Source organism: Ascidia mentula, chromosome 9 (genome assembly GCF_947561715.1).
Source record: "Ascidia mentula chromosome 9, kaAscMent1.1, whole genome shotgun sequence".
Lineage (NCBI taxonomy): Eukaryota > Metazoa > Chordata > Ascidiacea > Phlebobranchia > Ascidiidae > Ascidia > Ascidia mentula.
In genome coordinates, this window is record NC_138574.1 from 1,500,705 (window position 1) to 1,525,294 (window position 24,590).

Sequence of the window (24,590 nt, forward strand, 5' to 3'; positions counted from 1 at the left end):
TTGTGACGTAACATTAATCACGCGGTGGGATGCGGACGAGCGCATCGTTCGCGTTTTCCGGTCGATCTGGCGAACATTGAATAGCTTCGAAACACGTATGCAAAGCATTGTGGCAAACAAGCAGACTTACCTGCTGGTAGTTCGTGATTCTCCAACAGCAACACTCGATGTATTTGCACAGAGAAGGGCAGCGGGTTTTGATCGCGAAAGCATGAATAATACAGGAGAGAGTTACTCAAGGGCAGACACAGGTCGGCACTTTACGTCGTTTAAGTTTCTGTGCAGTTTAATGGAGGGCATGTAGAAATGTCACGAGCCATTCCGAAATTTTACGACCCGTTTCGTTTTTACCCAACCCGGATTTTACAAATCGACGCATTGGGACCCAAATTTTCAAACGGACAAACTAAAGCACAAACGGTGTACAACGCCTACAGGCTCAGAAGTTTATGTATATATTATGTATGTTTGGAAACTACAGTTTACATTTGTGACGTCATATAGAAACCGATGACGGCTTCACGGCGAAAAATATTTTTGTGTAAAATCAACATCCACAGATCTGTCTGCTACGAACTTTTGATAAGAACACCGTTTGTGACGTCTTTGAATATTAAGTAAGGTGTTTCTGTGGAGTGAGTTATTCGAAACCACGTTAAATTATATTTGGAACAACAGCGAAATGATGTAAATTACTGCGGTTTAATCGATCTGGTTTTAATATATACTTGGCATCTACTGTATTGATATGTCAGAGCAGGCTTGTCAACATAACGCATTTGCGCTCGCATTACATCGAAACAGTGCATTGTGACATCAATGCAGGAAACGGTGGTTTTAATTCTGACTCCGTGTGTCAAAATCCTTTACATTCTGGTTTACATGCGTGTTGGGCGTTTTGTTTTACCTTTGATTTGTCACTGATTTTGTGGGGTTCAAGATAGTAAAATCGTCAGTTTACACTAGTTTATAAATTTTTTATCAAATTATTAAACGTGCTGTGTCAGTCTTTATATGTCAACGAACTTAATTCTCTTGATTTGGCATTCTTTTATAAAAGACTGACTTTTGTATTCAAAAATGCGCACTAGCTTTCGCGAGTACCTCTCGCTTCATCAGGTTTAAAAAAGTCTCAAAGGGAATTAAGTTGGTAATTTTTTTATGCAGCCCAGATTTCTTGTGGTAACAAATAAGCGACTCAGTTTCTTGTTGCTTTTAACGCTTACCTGGTTCCATGACCACATCTAAAATTGAGCCGCGGCCCAACAGTCTAAACTGACCAATATTTAGAAGTTTTATAAGTGGGTTGAATTCCTTTTTGATCACTGCAGTTAAAATAAATAGACAAGTGAATAAGATCTAACCCCGGTTTAAACGCTTTGTGACGCAGATACTGATTGTAGTTTTGTTTAATTTGTGTTTTCACGCCAGCATGTCCTTTGCGCAAGCGACGAGAACGCTTGTAGTTCTGTCACTCTGCGTTTCACTCTCATCAACCCAAGATGTCGTCACCTCTCCTCAAGCAACTTCACCCACAATGCCTTCACCAGGTAACAACACGTAAACAACCGCGGGCTTGTTTGAACTCCACATAACCCCGCACTTTCAGTTGTAGAAATCGAAACGACTCAAGAAGCCACGAAAGCAAATGATGACGTCACAACGCAACCAGGTTTTGAGACGACTGCGGCAGAGGTGACGTCACAGGTGCCCGCGCCGGACGATTCTTTGTGCATCAAAGCTTACGGAACCTGTTTAACAAAAGATGAAGGGGAAAAGTGCGCGGACGATCATGCAGCTGTTCCAGGGATTTGTGGAAAACCACAGTTGATTTGTTGTGTTCCAAGTAGGTGGATTTTTAATCTTAGTTGAAAGGTTTTTGTGACAATATTATTTCCGCAAAACAAAGCGACTCATGTTGTAGTAAAGGGAATGCTATGTTTGATGTATCGGTTGTATTATGTATATCAATCATACTTAATGACACAGCGTGAACATCGATGACATAGTGATGGGTGGTAATGTGCAAGCCAGTAATGACAAAATGTAAATCCTTCTTTACGAATTGAAATAACTGACAAATCGCAAACCAGAATCGTCCTTTAGCACAATTTTACAAGGAGGGTTTGAAACCAACGATTAAGTAAGGTGTAGACTCACATTTGTTGCTCTCAACTTTTGGCTCTTCATACCTCAACAGAGGACGTTACAAATAAGATTGCAAGCCAATGTAAATCGCAGCCTTTCTTTATGCCATCGGCAATAACATGACATTGTTTATCGCAAGCTCCTTCACTTTTCGTTATGGAATTACTGGTGACCGATGTTTAATCTTCAAAAAATATTCGGCCTTTTCATAGGAATACATTTAATTAAACGCAGGTCAAAAGGAGGAATCGACTTGGTTTCAATCAGATGGAAGTTGTACGTTAGCATACGGAGTATGTCAGATTGACAGCACGCCGTGTAACGGGGTTTACGACCAAGCACAGTGCGGAGGTCCGGATATAAGGATGTGCTGCTCGCCAAGTAAGTATTGCACACGTGGTGTGCGTAGGGCCACGCGCTGATCTATCAATTGTTGTCATTTGAAAGTTGTGAGTTAAGTTCTTGGAAATAAAGGTTTCAAACAAATTACAGCCGATTGTTGCTTAGTTTTGTTTCGACAATAAATAAGGAGATACAAAGCTATAGCTGTCATCCCTTTCTTGACACTGGTTGAGTTAGATACCAACATTTATAAGTTTGTTATCGCTAAACATTTATACTTAGAAATTTGGAAGTAAACCCCATCTCTTTCTTGGTTAAACTGCACGTTATTTGTGTACACGTGAATAACAACGAGATTATTGTCGCAGACGCAGAAGAAGTATCGTCATGGTCGGCTGGCGATGAACCTTGCCAGCAAGCCCTAGGTGTTTGTCAACACGGATCCAACCCATGCCAGGGAACTTACCAAACTGGAACCTGCGGAGGACCGACTTTAAGAAGATGCTGTCTTCCCAGTGAGTTTCCGTGCAAACCGTTGCCACTCAACGAGCTATATTTGCATTGTGACGTCATGCAGGTGTGAGCCAGCAGCAGACATGGAGGACATTGGACGAAGGATGTGACGAGAAGTGGGGGGTTTGCCAAGCGGATCATTCACCTTGCGATGGCGGAAGTTACGTCACGGGTTTGTGCGGCGGACCGGAAGTGAGGCAATGTTGCGCTCCATGTGAGTTTTTCATCGTGGATTAAAAAGGTTTGCGAATTTACAACGACTTCCGTACTTTTGATGCAGCTGACGTCACCGTCAGCGGCTGGTCAAGCTTGGAAGCCACCTGTATGACGTCATTCGGCGAGTGCGTACATGCGGGCATTCACTGTAACGGAACCAAGTCTTCCACAATGTGTCAGGGTCCCGCTTACCGCGTCTGCTGTGAGCTTGGTAAGATCGACTGAAGCCTTAGTTTAAGCACGCTTAACCCAGCCCGTTTTGTTCGCAGGAGAATCGGTCGTAGCTTCGTGGCAAGAATACGATGTGGAATGCAAGACATCGCGCGGTGTTTGTCAGCATACGTCATCACCGTGTGACGGTGTTTTTGATACGAGCAAAGCGTGCGGGGGACCCCCGGAAAGAAAATGCTGCGTTGCCCCGGCAACAGGTACCTGTGTAACCAGTTATGAAATAATTGATAAACCTTGGGAAAAAAAGTCTCATATTAAGCTGTAGACAGGTGGCCACTGTTTCGAACTGGAATGTCTCACCGGTGTAGCTGGTGATTGTAGCACAGAACTAGCTTTTAAACAAGCAGGCAAAGTTTCCACTTTTGCTTGCTAGTTCAGGGCTATAGTCTACAACTGCACTGATGAGACGTTTCAGGTCGAAACAGTGCGCACAACTGCCTGCATCTCAATCATTATCGCCTTTTGCTTCTGTAAGTCATATTGACCAACACTTTCACACACGGCATATACCAAGGGTTAATGATGAAACTACTTATATTGCAGCACCTCCAAAGACGGTACCGAAAGCTGGTTCCGATAACACCTCGAAAGGTCGTTCAAGGTCGACGATCTTGTTGGTGACGAGCGGACTCTTGTTGGCCGTTTCCCTCGCTCTGTTGCTACTGTTTCTCTGGAAGAGGGTAAGACCCAATATTCCCCTTTGTTCACGCTTGCAACGACACCAAAAATTATCCAATTCTTATTCGGTTTTATTACTGTCGATTAGCAAGTGCGTGATTTCAAGAAAGCAAAATCTTATCATGCTCAACATGATTTTTTAACAACTTCACTTAGCAGCTGGGCCACTGTTCCTACATAATACTGGTCTCTATGCTTTTACAAATTAACTTAAAAGTTACAACCCAGGTCCCTCTTAACACAGCAAGGATAAAAGTAGTAGAAGCGGGCGTCAATACACTAACTAATGTACCGACAGAGTGCTGGTAACGATTATGCAAAAAAACGTGACCGAGTTAAAAAGTAACGGTTCAGAATGTATTAAAAGGCGTTACGTTGGGCAAGCGTGAAAACTACAAGGTGGAAAACTTGAATGTTGAAAAGTGGGATTTAAATTTAGAAAATAAGTCGTCATTTGGGCAGCACAGAAACCAAACGTCTTTATCTTTTCTCAGGGATGTTTTTCTCGTACTTACAAACGCGTCAAGGACGACAACTGGTACATGAGAAGCCGTAAGTATTGTGACGTAACAATTTACGGGAGTGTGACGTAAGTTGTTTCATGACGCATACACTTTGTGCAGAAAACGAAACCGACGAATCGGTGAACCTGACATCATGCGACGACCGGGTCAACTACGCGTGACGTCATCACCGCGTGACGCAACCGAATGATACGAAATGTGTTCGTGCCAGGCGCCGCGCAGTGTATATTGCAGCAATACCTTTTTTCGCCTGTACAGATTTATAAATATAAAAAATCTGGGAATCTTTGAATAAAACTCCCTATTGTCACGTGACAGCCAGGTCGCAGGGTAATTCCCCGGAGTCGCGACATCAGACAACGTTATTGAGTTGTGTAAAAAGTTGGTCGGAAATTGTGTTGAGTTGATCGGCCCAAGGTACAACGAACACCCGCTCGTCACTCCCCACTTGACCGTTAGCTATAATCTGGCGAATAATAATAACATATTCATGTAAACACATAGGGATAATTCCAGCTTTATCTTACCTGTAATTCCGATGTACCGTGTTCGCTAATTCCAACAGCAAAGAATGTGAAACCCAAGGCACGAGCGAGGCTGGTCGTAGTCGGAAGGACAAAAGCGTCAGTTGCCCTGTAGGGTGTGCGTAAATAGATTAATAATGTACTGTAAGTCATCAGTTCAATATTTTTGTGCACAGGCAAAAAATATCTATTCCAACCAAATCATTTTTTCGGTCTTTATTCAACAAGCATTTAAGTGGTGGTTTGTTGAGTAACGGCCCGAACGTTGGTCACAATAAATGTGACGTTGGTCACAATAAATAGTTTTACTGGCACAGCCGTCAATACTTTCTTAAGCTTAGCGGCGATGCCAGTGAACCAAATGATCTCGATACGATAGCTCTGATCACCAAGCTGTGCATATCCTGTCCTATCATGCGATAGCATGAACTACTTCTACGTTAAAATAAATAGTTTTTTTTTGCCAGAGTAGCCCTGTGTGAATTACCAATATGTCTGGCAGATTCCAGAAAGAAAAGATTTTTTTGAAAGCTCACAAATCTACAAAAAACTGCTGGTTTGGTCTGTTAGGGTTTAACTCACTTTCCATCCGTGATGACAACAATGAGTTTAGTTGTGCAAGGGTCGCTAAACTTCCCAGCATGAGGGTAATCAATGGTGATCGCCTTCTCAATGGCATGAGCCGTGTAGGTTGTGTAACCATGGTGGTTTATGGAAGTGATCGCATTCTACAGAAAAAAAAACGTGAAATAAGGGTAATTTATTTTGATATGTTGGTTTACCAACCTACAATAAATTTAAGCATCAACAACGTGCTTTGCTAAACACAAACAACATATACCACAAATCACGTTTCATTGAACATAAGATGGAAACCGCCAAAGCTATTGCAACAGAATGGGGAAAGATTCGACCAATAAACATCATAAAAACATATTAACACGTGAACTGTACACACAGGGCAATTATATGTACCGATAACCTTACTACATACAAACAGTTGGAACCCGGTCTAACCTGGAGTCTCCCGAGGTTCCTGTATTGTCCGATTCTAATGTGAGTTTTAAGAAAGGTCTGACTTCTCGTATTCATCGGCCTGTACCAAAAATTAAATCACAATACGTCCAACTACTTGAAATAAGAAATCCGCACCCACCTGTGTCTGTACCAGTGTGAAAATTGCATCACCCCAACGCGGGTCGTTTCAAGGTCAAAGCCCGCCACCAAGTGGTTGACGAATTTTAACATTTCCATGAATTCGAGGGCGGTGAACGATCCGGACCCGTCCAGTAAGAACATGATATCCTGTTCCCGTCGCCAACAACCTAAAATAACAAGTTTACCTTTAACAAGTAACAGAGGCTTGTTTGGAATATAAGTGGCAAGGAAATAAAAGCTACAACCTAAAAATCCAATATTTTAATAGGAAGGAATTTGTTGAGATTTTTTTCAAAGTTTTGCCGGAAAAAAATCTTGAAACCAAATTGCAACCAACTGTATAACGATAATATTTTCAGTGTCGGTAACAAACCCTTCCACGGTACGATTTTTGTTAAACCTGAAACATCCACTTTTTCTCAGCGCTCCTTTCTTAATTTTTATTATTATTTACTGATGTAAAAACAGTACGAACACCGAGAAGGAATTAAACCTTCTAAAATACAAATTGTCCCTGAATCAAAGTCAAGGTTTAAACATTACTATCATCATTTATTTTATTTTAAGTAGGGTCGCAATCTTAATGTTAAATTTACCATTCTCGTCGGTGGTGGCGTGGACGCTCGTGGTGGGAACCGGTGTCGTCGTCACATCTGCAACAGCACGGAATAATAAAATCTACAACAAACTCAACACTGAACAACTTACTGTGTAATGGAGGGCCGTCATCGTTACAGAGGTCTTCGTTGCAACAATCCACCACGCACGTGGTAAAGTTCGCCCGAAACGGAAGGTTGGCGTCTTCCAATAACGTCATCAAACTGTCGCATGACGTCACCGGGCAGGCTATCGACGGAACGCACGTCCCGTACGTCACACTCGCTGACGTCATAAAAACAGTTCCATTGTGTTTTTTTGGAAGTTTATACAATTTTGTGTGGAAAAATACAATGCAACAGCTCGACATATTGATATAACAGATGGGTGCCGGATGTGATAACCTTGAGGTGAACAACACAAGACAAGCGTGCATATTATACATTATATGTTCAGCTTATATACTATGTTACTTTATAATGGCCTCATTTCCTTTTTGTTAAACTCGATCATTGAGCGATTTTAGTTATTAACGTATAAAAAAAAGACCTCCAAAAACTGTCTGTTACTTGAACAATGCGGTGTAGTCATAGGCGCCTAGTCCGGGGGGGCAAGGGGGGCGGCGCCCCCCCAGGTTTGTCAAAAAAAAACGAGTGGCTATTACGCGCGTCTGTCCGAACCATGTAACTCGTCGCATTTGTAACGTTCGAAGAAAAAAGACCTAAAAACAATGTGTTTCTTAATAACAAATTATGACGTCATAACATATCCGCCCCCCCTGGAAAAATGAAAACTAGGCGCCTATGGGTGTAGTATACCATGACTTGGTATGAAATGATTTGACACCCGTCCTGAGTTGAGTTGTCACATCTGGTTTATGTTTTTATCGGTGCCCAAGATATTTCATTTATTTATTGTTTATGTAGCAGTTTTTCTTGCGCACAATGCAAACGAATTGATTTTGTCTACTAAGCCTAAAATAAAAAAAGAAACAACATAAACTGTCTCGAAGATCCTCATATATAGACGTTTCGGTTACAACCCCAACAGATACTCGTATTACGTAATCACCTTCAAATAAATCTCCGGTCTTTTTTTCCTGGGCGTCGGCAATCGTCTTCACAGTGAGACACTGATGTTTGGGCGGACATTCCATCCTCTCCTTTACTTTTACGATGGGTCTTGCGTCAGAGAAGGCTTTCATAACCGAATAACACCTGCTGCTGTACGTGGTTTCAATCTCAACTGTGGAAGGTGGAATTTGCTTAAAGCAGTATTGCAGTGGTTTTTACTTGTAACCAAACTTGCACGATCCGTTTTTGAAAGAGCTTCCAAACTTTAAAAAAAAACTCAGAACGATTTTTGCAAAAAGATATAAAACAGAAAACTAATATAACAAACTTTAAAACAACAAAGCTTATCACTTTATAAAAAAGTATAATCTATTCAAATAACTCCAGACAAAGGAAATTACAGTACGTGGCCTTATCTAGCTCATTATGGATCTTTAAATTTGACCCGCCGGGTTTTGGTTTTTAAATAAAAGCTTACAAATGTAAACACTTTTCGTCGACTTTCCTGCTATCCTCACAAAAAAGTACAAAGTCAGGCAACTGTGGGTTTTGTGCGAAGTAATATTTTCAAACTCACCAAGTTTAAAAGTTGCCAGGAATCCCCCGGCAGTTCCACTTCCGTCACTACTGAACGTCACGTACAAAGAACCAGAACTGGACGTTATGACGTCATCAGGTGATTGTATTACGTCAGATAGAGACGCTCGCAATGGCGAAAAGGCGCTTGTTCCATCATAAACCTGAGAAATGATTTTCGAACTCGACATTGTGTTATATCGTCCCTGACCAACAGAATTACAGACAGGTTGTACACACTGTTTCTCAGGTAAGGTCTCATCAGTGCAGCTGCTTTTACACTACCAGGCACACAAATTTTAACTTTGTGGTACCTTTCGGTAAAAACCAAGCAGTCATTTGGCCGTAGTGCGCTCCACGTGGTTCGTCTATGTTGATTGGTTTTGATTGGTTTGGTACCCAACGGATCGGCGATTGGCCGAAAGGTACCACAAAGTGCCAGCTAGTCTGCGCCACAGTCACCAGATGCACTGATGACATCTTACAGATAAAAACAGTGTGTACACCTGATTTGAATTATATTAAATAATTGTAAGTCATCTGCTCTTTCATGTAAGACTGTAATCAACTGTGGGTGCAGCTGAGTGACATAAACAACTTTCAGTATTTTGCACCTTCAAAAAGTCGCAACATTTTTCCGTGCGAAAGTCGAGAATTTCGAGTTGAACTTGTTTGTCTTCATCACGTGACACGATCAGCCAATGACATTCGGCGTTGCTAGGGTACTCAACCGGGTAACCAGGGGAACTGAATTCGAACGAGTGGGGGGTGGCGGTCCGGGTAAACCCGCATGACCCCCTGTTCAGGTCGTCGGGAGCTGGGGAAAGTTTGAAGATTGGAATAAAACAGTGTTTCCAAAACTTATTCTTAAACTTTTTTGATCACCAAGATAACAGAGAAGTTATTTGTGGACCTTCAATACAAACAAAACAGCCAATGCAATAGTCGAGAATTTCATGCGAGAATTATTTATTGAAGATTTACAAAAACGTCAGTTACGTTCTTAAGTTTATTTGTTAACTTTTATCTGTTTAGGGAAACCCAAAAAAACCACAGACATTTGCAAAACAACTTAGAGCACAAACTCAAGCATTCTCCAATGTAAAGATCAGAACTATATGACTATAAATATTGTGGGAATCCGCGGCAGAAAAAGAAAAAAAAACTGACTGTTGATTTAAAATATTGAGTATTTTATGACGAGGTTGAGTGAAATACTTTTCCTTCTACAAAAATCCACTCAAACGCTACGAACAGCTTTTTTTTTAAAAAATTTATTTCAAAACCGCAATGTTGCTTTTACCTTTTTCTTGTGAGAACTGAGCAATAAAACCTTGATCACCGATCGAATCATCCGATATAAACCTCACTTTTAATATATTAGTGGATGACCTGTAGGTAAGTGGCGAAATGAGACCGTAATGTGTTGTGTTGTCGATTAAACGTTCCTCTGATCCATCCAAAATCTGTAATCATAACATAATAATTTTTCCCCTATTAATATTGAAGGCAAGTAGTTCTGAAACACGTGGACGAAAGCCACCTCAACCAAATACAAACACACAAGGGGGGCATAGGTTAAATTACTCTAAAGCTTTTTTAATGCCAATAATGGACGGATGTAGATGTTGCAAATGCATATGCACTGCCCTTGTGGTTGGAATGGCTGACTTTAAATGGAACTTTACTATCAACGTTCGTTAAATTATCTTTTTTTTTTAGTTCTGGAATTGTCCAAAACACAGTCTTACTAACAAAAAAATTATTTTCTTTTGAATCTTAATACACTGGTAACAAAGTGACACTGATTTATGGGAAAATTGTACTGTTTACGGAATCGACAAGTTACGTATACAATACTTTACGGTCATGGGATTAAACTCACCAACACCCGATCGCAGCAAGTTTCCAACTTCATAAACGTAAAGTTCAGGACAACCACCTTCCCCTCATCCGCCGTCAGCGTCCAAGTGCAGTTCTGCAGGTTCGGGTAAATCCCCGAGTCGTTACTTGTGCGAATTTGTGACAGCATGTCGGATGCGAGCAGCGTCGAACCGCACGAGCGCTCGGTGGGCACTGAAACATGGCAATAAGTGTTCAAATTGCAAAAAAAGAAAGCAAAATATGTAACATGACGTTCATGGTTTTCGATAATCGTACATGTTTCTCACAAAACAAAGGCAATTTCAATTATTTTGATTTATTTTTTATGGTCGTCGATGTCAGTGCAGAATAATTTCGAACTTTCAATCTCACCCAATTTGTAGGAAGCGTTGAAACCTCTGTACTGATGAGTGGTGTCGGTTCGCATTTTAACGTACAAAGCCCCGGTGGTAGATGAAAATACAGCTTGTTGCGAGTGATCCCTTCTCACATATCCAATGAGAGGAGAGGTTTGTGTACGACCGTTGCGAATCTGTAACAAAAGCAACAACCTCAAAAGAGTTTTCTAATGAAGAATTTATGATTTTGTTGTACAATAATCACAGTATTAATCATCTTTGCATGTTCGTGCATTTACAACATTTAAAATAAGCTCTACGTGAAAATAACCAAGGCCCAATAAAGTCAATGAGGATCCAGTTCAGTCAACAAGGCAAACTACACAACAAATAGAACAGAATCAACTTATTTTTTGGCTTTAGTCCGTCTGCAAAGCAACAATTTGCAGTAAATACAAAAATAATTTTACCACCAACCTCAAGATAATCGCTATCTCCTTCGAAACTGAAGTCATGCAAGTTCAATTCGACTTGCTCACTCTGATTGGTCGAAACAATCAACCAATGGCATTCAGCCCTGGCCGGATATTCGACGGGATAGTTCGGGGAGTGAAAATAGGTGGAGGAATTGCCAGCCACGCTGTTGAATCCACAAGCTCCGGGGTTAACAACGTAGTCATCTGTGTATAACGTATCAATGTCGTAACAATTAGCGGTGAAAAGCAATTTTCATATCTTCAACGTAACTAGTTTGCAATTAACATGGTAGAAAAAACTGCCAAACTATTATAACCTCTACATGTACTGATTAAAAATAAACTATACGGTTTTGCCGTTTTTAGTTTATGTGTTTTTGTTCACGATCCATTGACGAATAATTAGTGAAGAAAATACAAAAAATACATTTCATATAAGGCTTCAAAATAAAAGATGTTTTACTTGCCACCGTGTTCACATATTATTACATATTATTTATATGTTGCAATTATCTCGTTATCAATAAATTCTTTCGATGCGATTATCCTATGGAAACCATAGACCGAACATTTTTTTCGACATACCGAACCTTTGGAAATATGCTCTTCAGCTAATTTTGTTGTTAAATCCGTACAATAATCGTAAAAAGTACCAACCAGGAGTGGAATACAGGGTAGCTAGGAACCCACGATCGGTAACCGACTTGTCCGAATGGAAAGAAAGACGCATCGTCGACGAAGTTGATTCGAATACAGTGGAGTAACGAACAGCGTGCATATCTACCTTCGCTATCAAACGTTCGTTCGTAGCATCTCGCAACTGAATAGACAAAAACAAATTGACCAACATTATTGTTAGATTTTATCTAAAAAGACGCAAAACTGCCATCATGGTGCGTTGATAGCTCATAGGATTACTGGCATTGCAGCCAAGCTGAATCAAAGCTGAATCACTTTTTCACACAAGTCGGGGCAAAATTTGAAAAATCAAGCTTTCTGTGAGGTTTGAACTCATGACCCCATGGGCTAACCAGGCCCAAACGCTCTGCCGACTGAACTACGTACAAGATATGAAAATAAATTCGGGATGGGAAGAAAATAAAATCTACGATAGCCGAAATTGCCAAGGAAGGACTTTCGCAGTAGGCTTCACACTTCAGCTACAAATGGCTCTAATGCTATTTATAACACAATTTATTTCGGTAATTTCTCAGTAAGCATCTCAGTTTGTCAGACCAATAACGGTCCAACTTATTTTCAGATTATTAAATTTTTTATGTGTGCGAATTAAACTGGCAAGATAATCATTAACACACTTGCACCACAAACCTCAACGTAATCACAACAACTTTCCGTTTGAAAGTCGGTAAAATTCACCACGACGCGTCGTCCTTGTGACGTCACAAGAGTCCAATCGCACGTTGTGGAAACGGAGTAGTTTTGAGGGTAGTTAGGGGATGCGAGTTGCATAGCAACAGGCGATACGAATACCGTTGAGTCACATGTGTATGCAGGTAGGTCTAAGATACAATAAAAATATCTAATTGAGTATTGCAGCAAAAACGAATCAAAATCAAGCTACAGGGTTTTAAGGAAGCCATCCTGTATCACAGAAAAACATGCATTTAAAATGCAACAATTTGGCAAGGACAAATCTTAGTGTTTTGCAAAATGTACGCACTAGAATACGCATTTAAAGCATTCCATACCACACCGCGAATTGGAGCCATGGATGTCCATAACGTTACAAATAGACTTTTTACTATTAAACAACATTCCAACGGGTTGTGGGAATGTCAGCCTTGAGTTTTTTTTTCATCTATTAATAAAGCCGCAATGACAAACTTTAGGGGCATCAAATTCACGTTGCATTACTTGAATTTTCCCACCTTGTAGAGTTCCAACTTGCGCCATGAAACCTTCGCCCGCTATATTCACGTCGCTAATAAAGCGGAACTTCATCACGTGACCAGACGATACGTACAGCTGATTGGCTGGAAGACTTTCGTGCGAGAACTTGTCCAAAACCTCCTCAGTATCGCCATCATAAACCTACCACAAAATGTCACCTTTAATCCAGGTGCGATTTTAAAACACTTGCTGACTTTCGAGAACATTACAAGATCCACTACACAGTAGAAGTAACAATAAAGCCTAAAAATATATTAATCGTTGCTTTCTTTAAAGGATTTCTATTTAAAATCAATGTATTTGTACTGCTCTAAATCTTATAGAAATATATAGCAGGGATTCTCAATTTTTTTTGATCTGCGATTCTTAATTTTTATTTGTTAAGAAAATAACAATTTGTTATGCAAACAAAAAAAACATTTGGTGACCCCGAATTGGGTCGCAACCTATAGCTTGACCAGCCCTGACCAATAGAACAATCGCCAAAACTAAGCTTAAAATCTTTTCATTGACCAAAGCACCCAACCATTACCTGAATGTAATCACAACAAGTTTCAAGCGAAACTGTCGTGAAATTGACGAGAATTCTCTCGCCCTCTGGCGCCACCAGCGTCCACGTGCAGTTCGTCATACTTGCATAATAATATGGGAATCCCTGAGACGTGATGACGTCAACCGATGACGTCACGTTGACGTTTTCTTCGCACACGTAAGCGGGAGCTGCAACAATGACGTAACAATATAAGAATGTCATTATTTTATAAACGCTTGGACAGTTTTTTTGTAACGTAACTGCACTGGATAAGCAATAAACAAATTTAATTTAGAAAGTGCAGAAAAATAGGAATGTCTTTATTTAAAACGTACTTTTAAAAAATAAGATTTATACATGCTTAAAACAAATAAACAAGCAACTCCGAACTTACTGGTTGGGGCTGGGGTGGTAGTTGGAGGTGGAACTAAAAATTAGAACAAGCATTTTTGGCGATACCAATTATATTTATCAATTGCAAATCTTGTGATACAACTTCGGATTTGTAACAGAAGAATTTCAACATTTTGTTTCTCTTTCAAAAAGTGTAAATTTCAAGCAAACTTACTCGCTCCAAATATCGCCGTGAAACCGCTCTTCCTGATATTTTTATCCGAAACAAATCGCAGAAACAATTCGGTTTGTGACGTCATCAAATACGGTAGTTGTGACGTCAGATCTCCGCCAAATGAACCGAGAAGTCCAGTATCGTCGGAAATCTGAAATCACCCCAAATAAACACAGTTGTCTGATGATATTCAGCTAGATAAATAATTTGTAGTGTTCCTTGTTCTTTTATTTTCTATAGTTTTTCATTCGGAATCACTTTTTGGGGTTTGGTTTTACTGAAAACACAAGCAACGTCACATAAGTATATGCTTCTATGATAAGTACCATAAAAATCCATTCGATCTACAGTTAGTACTAGTTCTGTTTTTTAAGGAGTAGTATATGCAGCAGAACGAATCAACCACACTGGGATTCGAACCCACGATATTCTGCACATCAAATGACGTTTCCCGCAATCAAGTTTTTTTCCGCGTTCACTGTTCAATTTTTTGTTCACACCCAACACTAAATCACAGCCAACTTACCGTCAAAATATCACAACACCTTTCCGTCTCAAACGATGTGAAGTTAATGTACATCTTCCAACCGGGTGCGGACGTAATTGTCCAGTTGCAAGAAGCGGAAGACGGGTAAAGGAGTGGCCAACCAGGGGATATGAAGTCGTGAGGCGTTTCCAAGGCGACAATCTCGTAACCACAGCCTGTATAGAGAAACAGTCACCTAGCAGGGGGTACTTGTAAGGTTTAAACGTCTTTTCAGTGATTTATTGGTGACAATAAGGTTACAATATCGGTCGTTTGACAAGTTTTCTACACAACAGTACCTTAAAAGTCACAAATTTTCTAAATAATTAGGGGTTGCCAAGGCAACAATCCTACAACCACAAACTGTACAGAGAATTAGGAATCTTGTGAGAATCTTTGCGGGCATTTAAACGCGCACAAACTAAAACATTCAACTGAGCGAGTTTTAATTAGTTCACGAAAATGCATGGTGTTTTGTTCGCCCTTCACAATACTATCTGACAACCTAGGTGTGTCAAGAGTTCACTTGGTTTTAATTAGTTTAATTAACAAATCCGCCACATACTTTGTCCGGCAGCTAAAGTTGGTTGGACGGCAGCAGTCGTAGTTTCAATTTCGTCCTCCGAAACTAAGAAAAAGAAGACATTATTACAGCAACCTCGGGCGGGATTCGAACCCACAACTTACTGCTAACAAATGTGGCGTTGAAACCTCGACGTTGGTCGCTCGAGTCGGACCGAAATCTCACGGTAACATTATTTCCTTTGGAAATGTAAACGACAGACGACAGTGTTCCTCTCAGGGTTTCAACTTCCTCTGTTCCCTCCAATATCTAAAAACCAGACGGAATGTTAGAGTTTCTACAAACATTTTAACTGGCATTCATTCCAAGAGCTTTTAGCATATGATATTAGTTCACCTATGATATTGTGTAAGAGATTTACATGTTCATTTTCCAAGAGCTTTTGCCTCATAAACAAATCAGTTCTTTTTTAGCCCTATTGGTCAAAAAAGACTCTTAAAGCTGTTATTTAAGCCCCACCAATGTTTTCAAACAGGTTTAGTATAAGCAGCCAAAGCTAAGATGCTTGACATATTAAACAGACATTTCAATTACAACTATGTTCATCATTAGTGCTATACTTGATGACTGAAACTGACTGCACCAGTTGTGCTTACCAACAGGCATATTGGCTAACCTCTAAGATTTTATAAGTGTCCATGTCAAAAACAAAAACAGCACGTGATATCAGCACACCTTTGAGATGATGCAAAGGATTGACATTTATCGGACAGTATTTTGATAAAGTGTAGGTATTTAACTTCACAAGCTTACACGACTTTCATATGTACCTGTACAGTGTCACAACATGGCTCTGTGTGAAACTGTGAGAATGTTAACTTGACCAGGAAGTTGGGATCGAATGAAATAAAATTCCATTCGCAGAAGGCATTGGCGCTGTATGGTTCAGGATAGTTTGGGGATGAAAATTGTTGGATTATTCCATTCACTGTCGCCGTGAAACCACAATCAGCTGAAAAAATAAGTAAAAAAATTACAGCAAAATAGTTTTTTTTCAGAATTTGTCAAAAACTGGAATTCTACAACCTATAGGTAAATTTAAAGTAAAAGAATAAAAATAGCATAATTAATGAAATAATATTAGATGAAAAATCAAATAACAATTGAAAATGCAAAAATCAATTAGAATTTATTTAAAAAAGTCATCCAATAATCTTGTTGCAGGAATATGTATATTTAACTCACTTGATTCTGCAACAGGAGATGTTGTTGCTACTGGTGTGGTAGGTGGGGGACCTAGCAAAAATATTCATTAATAATCTACAAATGAGTGGCTTGAAAAAAGTTTATCATAGATCCTTTATGATAATTTTAGGAACACAAGTCACGGATTTTCTCATAATTCTGAGTATAAAAAGACTGGCCCATATTGTTATTAACATTGTCATGTCTAAAAAACCTTAAAAAGCATTAACATAGTTTTACATATTCCGTTCTCAATGTCATTTTAAAGGCATCAAATAGATAGACAATGTTAATAGCAATATGGGCCAGTCTTTTTATACTCAGCTTTATGACAATATTACTGAATTTTGCAATTATTGACACTTTCCAAACTGATGTCACAAAATAGATCAAAAATGAGTATGCAAGGCAAGCTTTAATAGTAATAACCAATGCTGACCTTCATAAAATACTGCTCGAAAACCCTGATATGCTTGTGATCGATCTGAATGAAAATATATTCTCAGACTTTGGTTTGTTGAAACAAACAGAGTGGGGTCAGTGAACGGGCCAGAAAGTTTGTCTAAAACCCTCCCTTCACTCAAAATCTGCAAGAAGGATAATCGTTATCATACACAGTGTAATTATTTTCATAAAAGTAACGCATAACAGCAATGCAATAAATAACGCTAAAGACAAATTATAATACAATTTAAGCTTAACAAACAAAATCAAACATAACACAACAGAAAGTAACACAGAAACCAGCTCAAAGAAATGTGGAAAAATAGCAATACAACAAAACAAGATTAACGTCAAGTAAAATTCCAACCAACCTCAACATAATCACAACATGTTTCTGTTCTTCCATCAACAATACTAAAAAACACTTGAAATCCAATGGTTGGAGCCACGATCGTCCAATAACAGTCAAGATTCATGCTGTAAACCCCATCATGCCATCCAGGAGACGTAAGGTTTTGAGGGCTGCGACTAGCTGTTATCTCATAACCACAATCAGCTGTAAGTATTTTAAATACTGCATTACAACCTTGGCTTTGTAGCTATGGTTTGAAACATGCAGTTGTTATGCTTTATGGCAATCTTAGCTTGTGCAAGATAAATTAGGAAAAATATGTTTAAAAGGTAGTTCATAGCCACTATCAACTATTCAATAATAAAGTCGAGTTTATAAGTCTTAAAAGTAATTTTCACAATTTTTTTTCAATTTTGGGCAGTAAATTAGTTTGGGGAAGAGAAAACTACAGAAAAGCTGCTTCACAAATTTAAACATGCAAAGAGTTTTGGAGGTGTTTAACTGCATATGAGCAAAAAGTATTTTCCCCCAAAAAAACTCTCAAAATCAGCAGGGTATCAAATTTCAACAGTGACCACTCGATAGCAGTTGCAACCTGATATCTCAAAGTAAATAAATAAATTGGGCAATTATATGAATCATCAGTGGCAAAAGTGCAAAATGCATAACGTGACTCATTTTTTTGTTAAAACATCAATTGAAAATCACAGCAATTTCGCTTCTTTTGACATAAGTTTTATGAGCAATACTAGTTCACAGAAATTAGCCAGCAGTCAGTTTGAGACAAAACTCCAGCAATACTTTCCACCATAGTTAAGTTTTGACAACTGTAAAGTAACTACACATTTATTTATTGAATTTAGTTTGCAAATATACGTACATGGGACTGTTAATTCCTTTACATCGTCAACTGGGGCTGTAGAAGAGGAAACAATTTTTATATAAATCCAGAAGAACATTGACTAAAAAATGTCACTTACAGGAGGAAAATACGCCTCTGAAACCCTTGCGTTCGACAGATTTATCAGAGAGAAACCTTATTCGAAAACCTCTGTGGTCTACAGAGGTAAATTGGATTTCATCAACTTTTCCTCTTAACTTATCAACTTGACGATTCCCCTCAAAGATCTACAAATATAACAAAATAATTACTTTAAAAATTTACTTTTTATAGTTTTTTTTAAAGACAACTGTTTTTTGCCCTTGAAAAAAATAAAAAAATTTTTGATTAAAAGTATAATCAAATAAAAGCATTGTTGAGAATATTTTTTATTTTTTCTGCTATAAAAAATGCATAAAGGTCATAGATTTACCTCAAGATAATCACAACATGGTTCTGACTGCAGTTCCCCGATGGTAAATTGCACAACATTTCCAGGGAGCGTTGATATTTTCCACTCACAAACAATCGATGAAGGATAGTTTTCAGGATAGTTTGGTGAATTTAAGTCATAAACTCGGCCATCTGGAATTACGAACTCAAACCCACATGCATGCTCTGTGTACAAAAGAAGCATTAAAATTCACGCAAAATACAAAACACTCACAAATAAAATACACCATTTAACCCACTTACTCTATTGCAAAAATTCCTCAATATTTTATACCATTCACCACAATTCAACAGCCTTGTTTAATTACCATACAGAGCTCTAAGCACAGACAACTTACCAACAGCATCAAAAGAGGCTTCAAATCCTTTTACAGTATTCAAAGTGTCAATATGAAAAAACAAGGTCAGGAAACTTTGGTCGGAGAACACAACTTGAGGAGACGGTTCATTTCCATTAAACTCTTTTATGATCGAGGACTGAGAATGTGATTGACTCCGCGAGTTATAGACCTACAAGCATTTTCAAACTTTACTGGTAAAGTTGTTGGTGACTTAGGATGACAAACAAAAAAGTAGCAATGAATAAAAGAACGTTTAAATTTATCTTCAACATTTAAACCTACCAACAATGAAGAAACATCTGTAATGTAGAACACCAGAAACATAAATAAAAAAAAATACTTACAAGGGAAAGATATTAAAACAAATGGATGTTGCACACAACAAAACTATTAAAACAAAATAAGTTTTTTTTTTGATAAGCAAAATGAGCGAAAGTCTTTGCTTGGGCGTTTGGTCAGCAAAGTCGTCTGATTGTCACGCCAGCTGCACTGATGAGACCTTTTAGGTCGAAACAGTGGCCATCTGTCTGCAGCTTATACACAATTAATTTTCTTTAATCAAGTAAAACTTACAATTATGGAATCACAACAAGGATCCAGAGTGAATGAAGTGAAGGTGATCCTGACGTGGTATGATGTTGGTGCTGTGATTGTCCACCAACAGTTGGAACTAACCGACAAGCCAATTTCTCGAGAAATGATCATTGGAGTGGACCGACCAATGTGTGCATTCAACTGTGACTCACTGCATGATGTTATGGGGCGAACTAAAAGAAATTATTATCACTTTTTAACTCAGCAAAACTTATTATGATAATAGACTCCAGAACATGGTAACATCTGGGTTTAACCCAATCACACACCAAGGTCAAAAAATTGCCACAATGACCTACTGGATGAATAAATGTCTACAATGTCTTAAGGGGTTTCTTCTTGAGCTTTATTGCAAATAACTGTTGATAATGTCAATAAAATCAATAAAAATAACATTCAAAAAATGAACAAAAATCCAACAAACAAATTGACACATGTCAGAAACCTGGCTGTCATTTCTCAATATTATACCTGTTGTCGTTGCTATAGAAGGCCCCACAGTGGACGTCGTTGTTCTTTGAGTTGTTGTAACAATTCGACGAGCAGCTTCATATGCAAGAAAATATTCAGTAACCATAGTTACAAATTACCCCAAGTTAAATGAAGAATGTACTGATCTTCTGGCATAAACGTACTGTATTTTTACAATGCAATATGCCTGGCAGCAACAGGAATTTTGAAGTAGTTGTTATTACCTTGTCGAAAATTGATTCGAAAACCAGTTCCTGGATTAGAAGAGTTGGTCAATAGAATTATTCTCGCTTCATCGTTAATTGTAAACCTCCGTGAAAATGCATTTCCACTGAGCAGTGCTAACCTTGTTCCACCATCTTGTATCTGTTGTAATCAAGAATTTTGTTGAGAAATTTTGCAAAAAACCTGCTCTTTTGCAAATTTTAAATTGTATACTTTATTTTCAAATAATGTTTCTATTTTCAAAACATAGAAGATGGAAGCAAATGAGCCATAAGGATCAGTGAACTGCAAAAATTATCAACAGTAAATTAAATTAGGTCTTTATTAAGTTGAATATGATGGTTGTACAAATTATAAGAAAAATTTTAAAAAGACAAAATTTACAAGAAGTGTTTCTGGTCAATTTTAAACTTGTTAATCAACCTAACATTGTTTTGGTTTGTGGATTTTTGTATGTTTATACCTCTAAGAAGTCGCAACATCGTGGTGTTCTTAATCTTTCCAGTGTTACATCAATTGAAAGGAATTGAATGCTACGAGTTATTGTCCAAACACATCGGATGCCTTGGGGATATCTTCCAGGCCAGTTTGGTGAAGTAAGTGTTTGGATACGTTGAGTAGCCACCAAACTTTCACCACACACAGCTAAATGATATTACACTATTAATGTGACTAGTTCCATACATGTGGCAGACACCAGCGGCACCAATTTATTAAGATAGGTATTAGGTTGTATGAAATTCGCTTGTGAAGGCAAAATCGAGTTTTCAAATATTTTTATTTAACTAAGTACAGCTTTTATGTAGAGTTTAAATGCAAGATTTTTTTACCGTAAATTGAAAGAGGGTCTGCTGTTGCACTTCCTGGCACTGAAAAAGCACATAAAAAGCTTGAGAAACTAGCAGAAGTAATGCAATGCTTACGCATAGCAAGGCGGGATCGCCCCACTGCGCAGGCCCTTTATATTTGGCGATCACAGCACTAATATTCTGATCATAAGGTTCACAGGCTTCGCAGCCAAGGCATTGCAGCCAAGCTGCGAAGCCTGTGAATCTTGAGAAACTAGAATATGTTATAATAAAAACTTACAAACACTTGATTTACTTTCGGATTAACCTAGTTTGTGACAACATTGATATGTTGTAAAAAAACAACAAATTACCACTTCTGTAAACCATCCTGAAGCCAGCTCTGTTCACAGAAACATCCGAGTCAAATGTGATTCTGAGAGGAGAGTTTGGAGAAGAAATAAATCTTTCAACATTCAACAATCTTCCACTTAAACGCGAAAGTTTTTCATTTCCCTCAAACACCTGCATGAAATTACAACATGAAAGTTTTGTGGATGGAAATTTTTTGAATAATTGAATTTCCGGTCATGGCTGTCAGTGATTTGGTATCAGATTTGTTTGAAATTCTTTTTTTTTTAAATCCGATATCTTGACAGCAAAAAAAACTCTGTTTTCACAAATATAACAGGTGTTGTCACTTATTAAAATATTCGTAATCTATGATCAAAAACGTTGTTGCCATGTAATTACATTATGTAAGTCAAGTCTTTTGGCAGTAAGAAGATTGCTAACAGGCATTGCCAGTATTAAATATTCAAATGTAAGTTACACAATGTTATGAGCAAAAATAGTTGCTCTCCGCTATTTAACAAGGATTGCTAATTGAGGAGATTAAATGTGTATAAGCTGCAGACAGATGGCCCCTGTTTGGACCTAAAAGGTCTCATCAGTGCAGGAGATTTGAAAAGATTAAATACTTGTCATTTTCGGCTGCATTGGTAATTTTAAAACCGAACAGGAATTTAAATCCAATACTGCATTGGAATATACCAAAAGCCTCCATAGGGATATATACCTCTATAATATCGCAGCATGTTTGGGTGTCAATTAAGCCTATACTTAATTGAACTCTTTCTCCATTTTGGGGAATAATCAACCAATCACATTCAAGATTGCTTCTGTATAGCCCAGGATAGCCAGGCGGATTGATAAGTTTGGCTTCCGCTGCGGCAAGCACATCTCTCTGACATTCACCATCTGCAAAAAAATAATAAAACTTTTCATTTAAACAATTCAGTATGATTGGTGGCAAGAACTGTAAGTGTCTGAACATAAAATGGCTTCAGTACCTGTCATACAACTTGGGAAGCTTAATCATTGTCAAAATGTGAAACCAGTACGCCCAAGTAAAATGTACAACTATCTCTCACACAATTGCAGGTGTAAAATATTGTGCAGTTACAAGATTGTTTGCCTTGTTGTATGTTGATTAAAAAAATACATAATATTATGTTTTCCTCACCCTGTCTCCTTGGTGGAGTGGTTGTTGCAATGGTTGTGGTCAACGCAGCCTCATCTTGTTGGGGTAAAGTTGAAGCACTTGCTTCCTCTACAAACAATGTGTGTTACAAATAAACCCATTTAATATCAAAAAAGGCACATTTGAAGTCAATATTTTAAAACTTTCAGACTGGAGTCAGCTGGTAACAATAAAAAATATGGTTACAGCAAGAAGGTACGTTTGATATTTATTTTTCGGGTGACAATATTTACAATAGTACGGATCCAGCGGGGGCCATTGCCCATCATAGAACATGCCATACAATATAAAAAGGCGGCAGTAGCAGACACAGGGGTTGTCTGAAAATCGAATTTTGTTCATCACTCGCGTGCTGTTGTTTGGCACATCGATTTTATTGTGTCACAATGAGTTCAGAGTTCAGATTGGACAGTTATTCTGTGTAACAACTCGCATGGCGTTTACAATTTTATGGGTTTAAAGGTCACCTTGAGCAGTGTAAGTAATGGAGAAACCGGCAAAGTTTAGAGATGAATCCGATTTAAAATTGAGAGCAACGAAGCTGTTGTCAGAGGAGAATTGAGTCGGACGAACAGTTCCCGCTAACGTTCGAATCAGAAGATTTGCATTGTTGGTTGTGGTTGATGAATCGTAAACCTATAGGAAAAATAAGCAGCCTGTTGTAAATCACAAGAAAGCGTTCATTGTTTGAAATTCCGATACGCAAAAGATACAAGTTTACGTATTTTTTTAGTTATTTTTTTGCAGGAGTTTTTAATGACGAAACGCCAAATTTTTTTTTGGATAACTCCTTTGTTTCAGACTGTTTTAATAATATTACCATGAAACCTAACCAGCAATGTGTTTGCGGATTTCACTTTTTTACAACGCAAAAAAGTTTTTTTTAGAACGCAAAACAAATATAAGAAGAACAAAATAATAATTATCACCTTAAGCTTGTCGCAACAAAATTCCGTTTTGAAGCTCACAATATTGATGAGAAGTTTATGATGACTTGGAGCTTTTATAATCCACCAGCAGTTAACGCTTGGTTCGTACGGCGAGGGAAAATTCGGAGATGATATTGTTTGGGTCACTGTCGGTAACGCAGTAAGATCCAGGGAACCACATTCTGAAAGAAATTACTGTTTAACGCTCACTTTCCCACAAGAAATTGATGACGCAAATTATTTTGGGGAGTAGGGGGCATTTAATGGCAAAACTGTCAGAAAATTAAAAAAAAAAAACAAGCAAATGCCCTCCCCCGAACGATTGAACTAATTGTAGCATCGCTGTTTTTTCGCAAAATTGTCATTTTTGTTCCTCTATTTCAGAGATATTGCTGTTGCATAGCCTAAAGCCCCTTTAGCGTAAGTGAATTTGTTGATAATGGGGTGTGGAATTGTTCAGTAAACAAAAGAATTTCGGTAAAAGCTTAATTCCGTTGTGCCCAGTCGGCAAAAAATGCAAGTAAAAAATAGGTCGCAAAAAAAATAGGCCGAGTCATAATTTTGTTTCGAAAAAAAAATAAAGGTAAAAAAACAACCACAATCTGTGCGGCGAAAAGGTCACAGACAACACTTGGAGCCAAAACACACTTGCAAACTTGAGTTTGACATTTTGCGCTACTTTATCAAGTTTAATCAACACTGGGCCTTTGCGTGCAGCTGCGTGACTTTAAACATAACATTTTTAAATCGTTGCCACAACAGGGGCTTCTTTCATGAGCCTGATGATAAATGTTAACTTATCGAAGGTCGGATAAAAACACGAATTTATTTTACCTGAATCTTGGGCCGACACAAAAGTGAGGAGAAAGAACGAGTTGACGAGAAGGATTTGAAATAGTTTAGTCGGTTGGCGCAGATGCATAGCGCAAAACACAGTGCAACAATACCTATTTGTTAAGATCTATTTATATGCAAAAAGATTTAGTT

General features: G+C 38.4%; 2 protein-coding genes across 2 annotated transcripts; one reads left to right on the forward strand and one right to left on the reverse strand.

Moving 5' to 3' along the window:
* Window positions 1-1,397: 1,397 nt before the first annotated feature.
* On the forward strand, window positions 1,398-4,891 carry LOC145912945 (uncharacterized). Its single transcript, XM_083000416.1, has 10 exons — window positions 1,398-1,550; window positions 1,610-1,846; window positions 2,383-2,529; window positions 2,859-3,005; window positions 3,068-3,217; window positions 3,284-3,430; window positions 3,489-3,647; window positions 3,994-4,130; window positions 4,623-4,680; window positions 4,752-4,891. The coding sequence occupies exons 1-10, from the start codon at window positions 1,433-1,435 to the stop codon at window positions 4,811-4,813; spliced, it is 1,362 nt and encodes a 453-aa protein (XP_082856542.1). The 5' UTR covers window positions 1,398-1,432; the 3' UTR covers window positions 4,814-4,891.
* Window positions 4,478-24,560, reverse strand: LOC145912943 (cubilin-like). The gene is made up of 42 exons (XM_083000414.1): window positions 24,438-24,560; window positions 23,604-23,785; window positions 23,142-23,310; window positions 22,657-22,743; window positions 22,210-22,391; window positions 21,506-21,656; window positions 21,174-21,212; window positions 20,807-20,988; window positions 20,343-20,484; window positions 20,119-20,193; window positions 19,627-19,820; window positions 19,051-19,222; window positions 18,693-18,877; window positions 18,360-18,507; window positions 18,260-18,295; window positions 17,399-17,583; window positions 17,023-17,170; window positions 16,584-16,634; window positions 16,169-16,350; window positions 15,503-15,647; window positions 15,381-15,443; window positions 14,816-14,991; window positions 14,290-14,440; window positions 14,116-14,148; window positions 13,722-13,909; window positions 13,168-13,330; window positions 12,608-12,798; window positions 11,936-12,098; window positions 11,280-11,482; window positions 10,837-10,996; window positions 10,466-10,656; window positions 9,884-10,046; window positions 9,195-9,397; window positions 8,582-8,744; window positions 8,003-8,176; window positions 7,043-7,216; window positions 6,931-6,987; window positions 6,333-6,501; window positions 6,194-6,272; window positions 5,759-5,904; window positions 5,180-5,285; window positions 4,478-5,118 (listed from the first exon to the last, which is right to left on the reverse strand). Exons 1-42 carry the CDS (start codon window positions 24,523-24,525, stop codon window positions 5,005-5,007), a joined length of 5,973 nt encoding a protein of 1,990 aa, XP_082856540.1. The 5' UTR covers window positions 24,526-24,560; the 3' UTR covers window positions 4,478-5,004.
* Window positions 24,561-24,590: the final 30 nt, after the last annotated feature.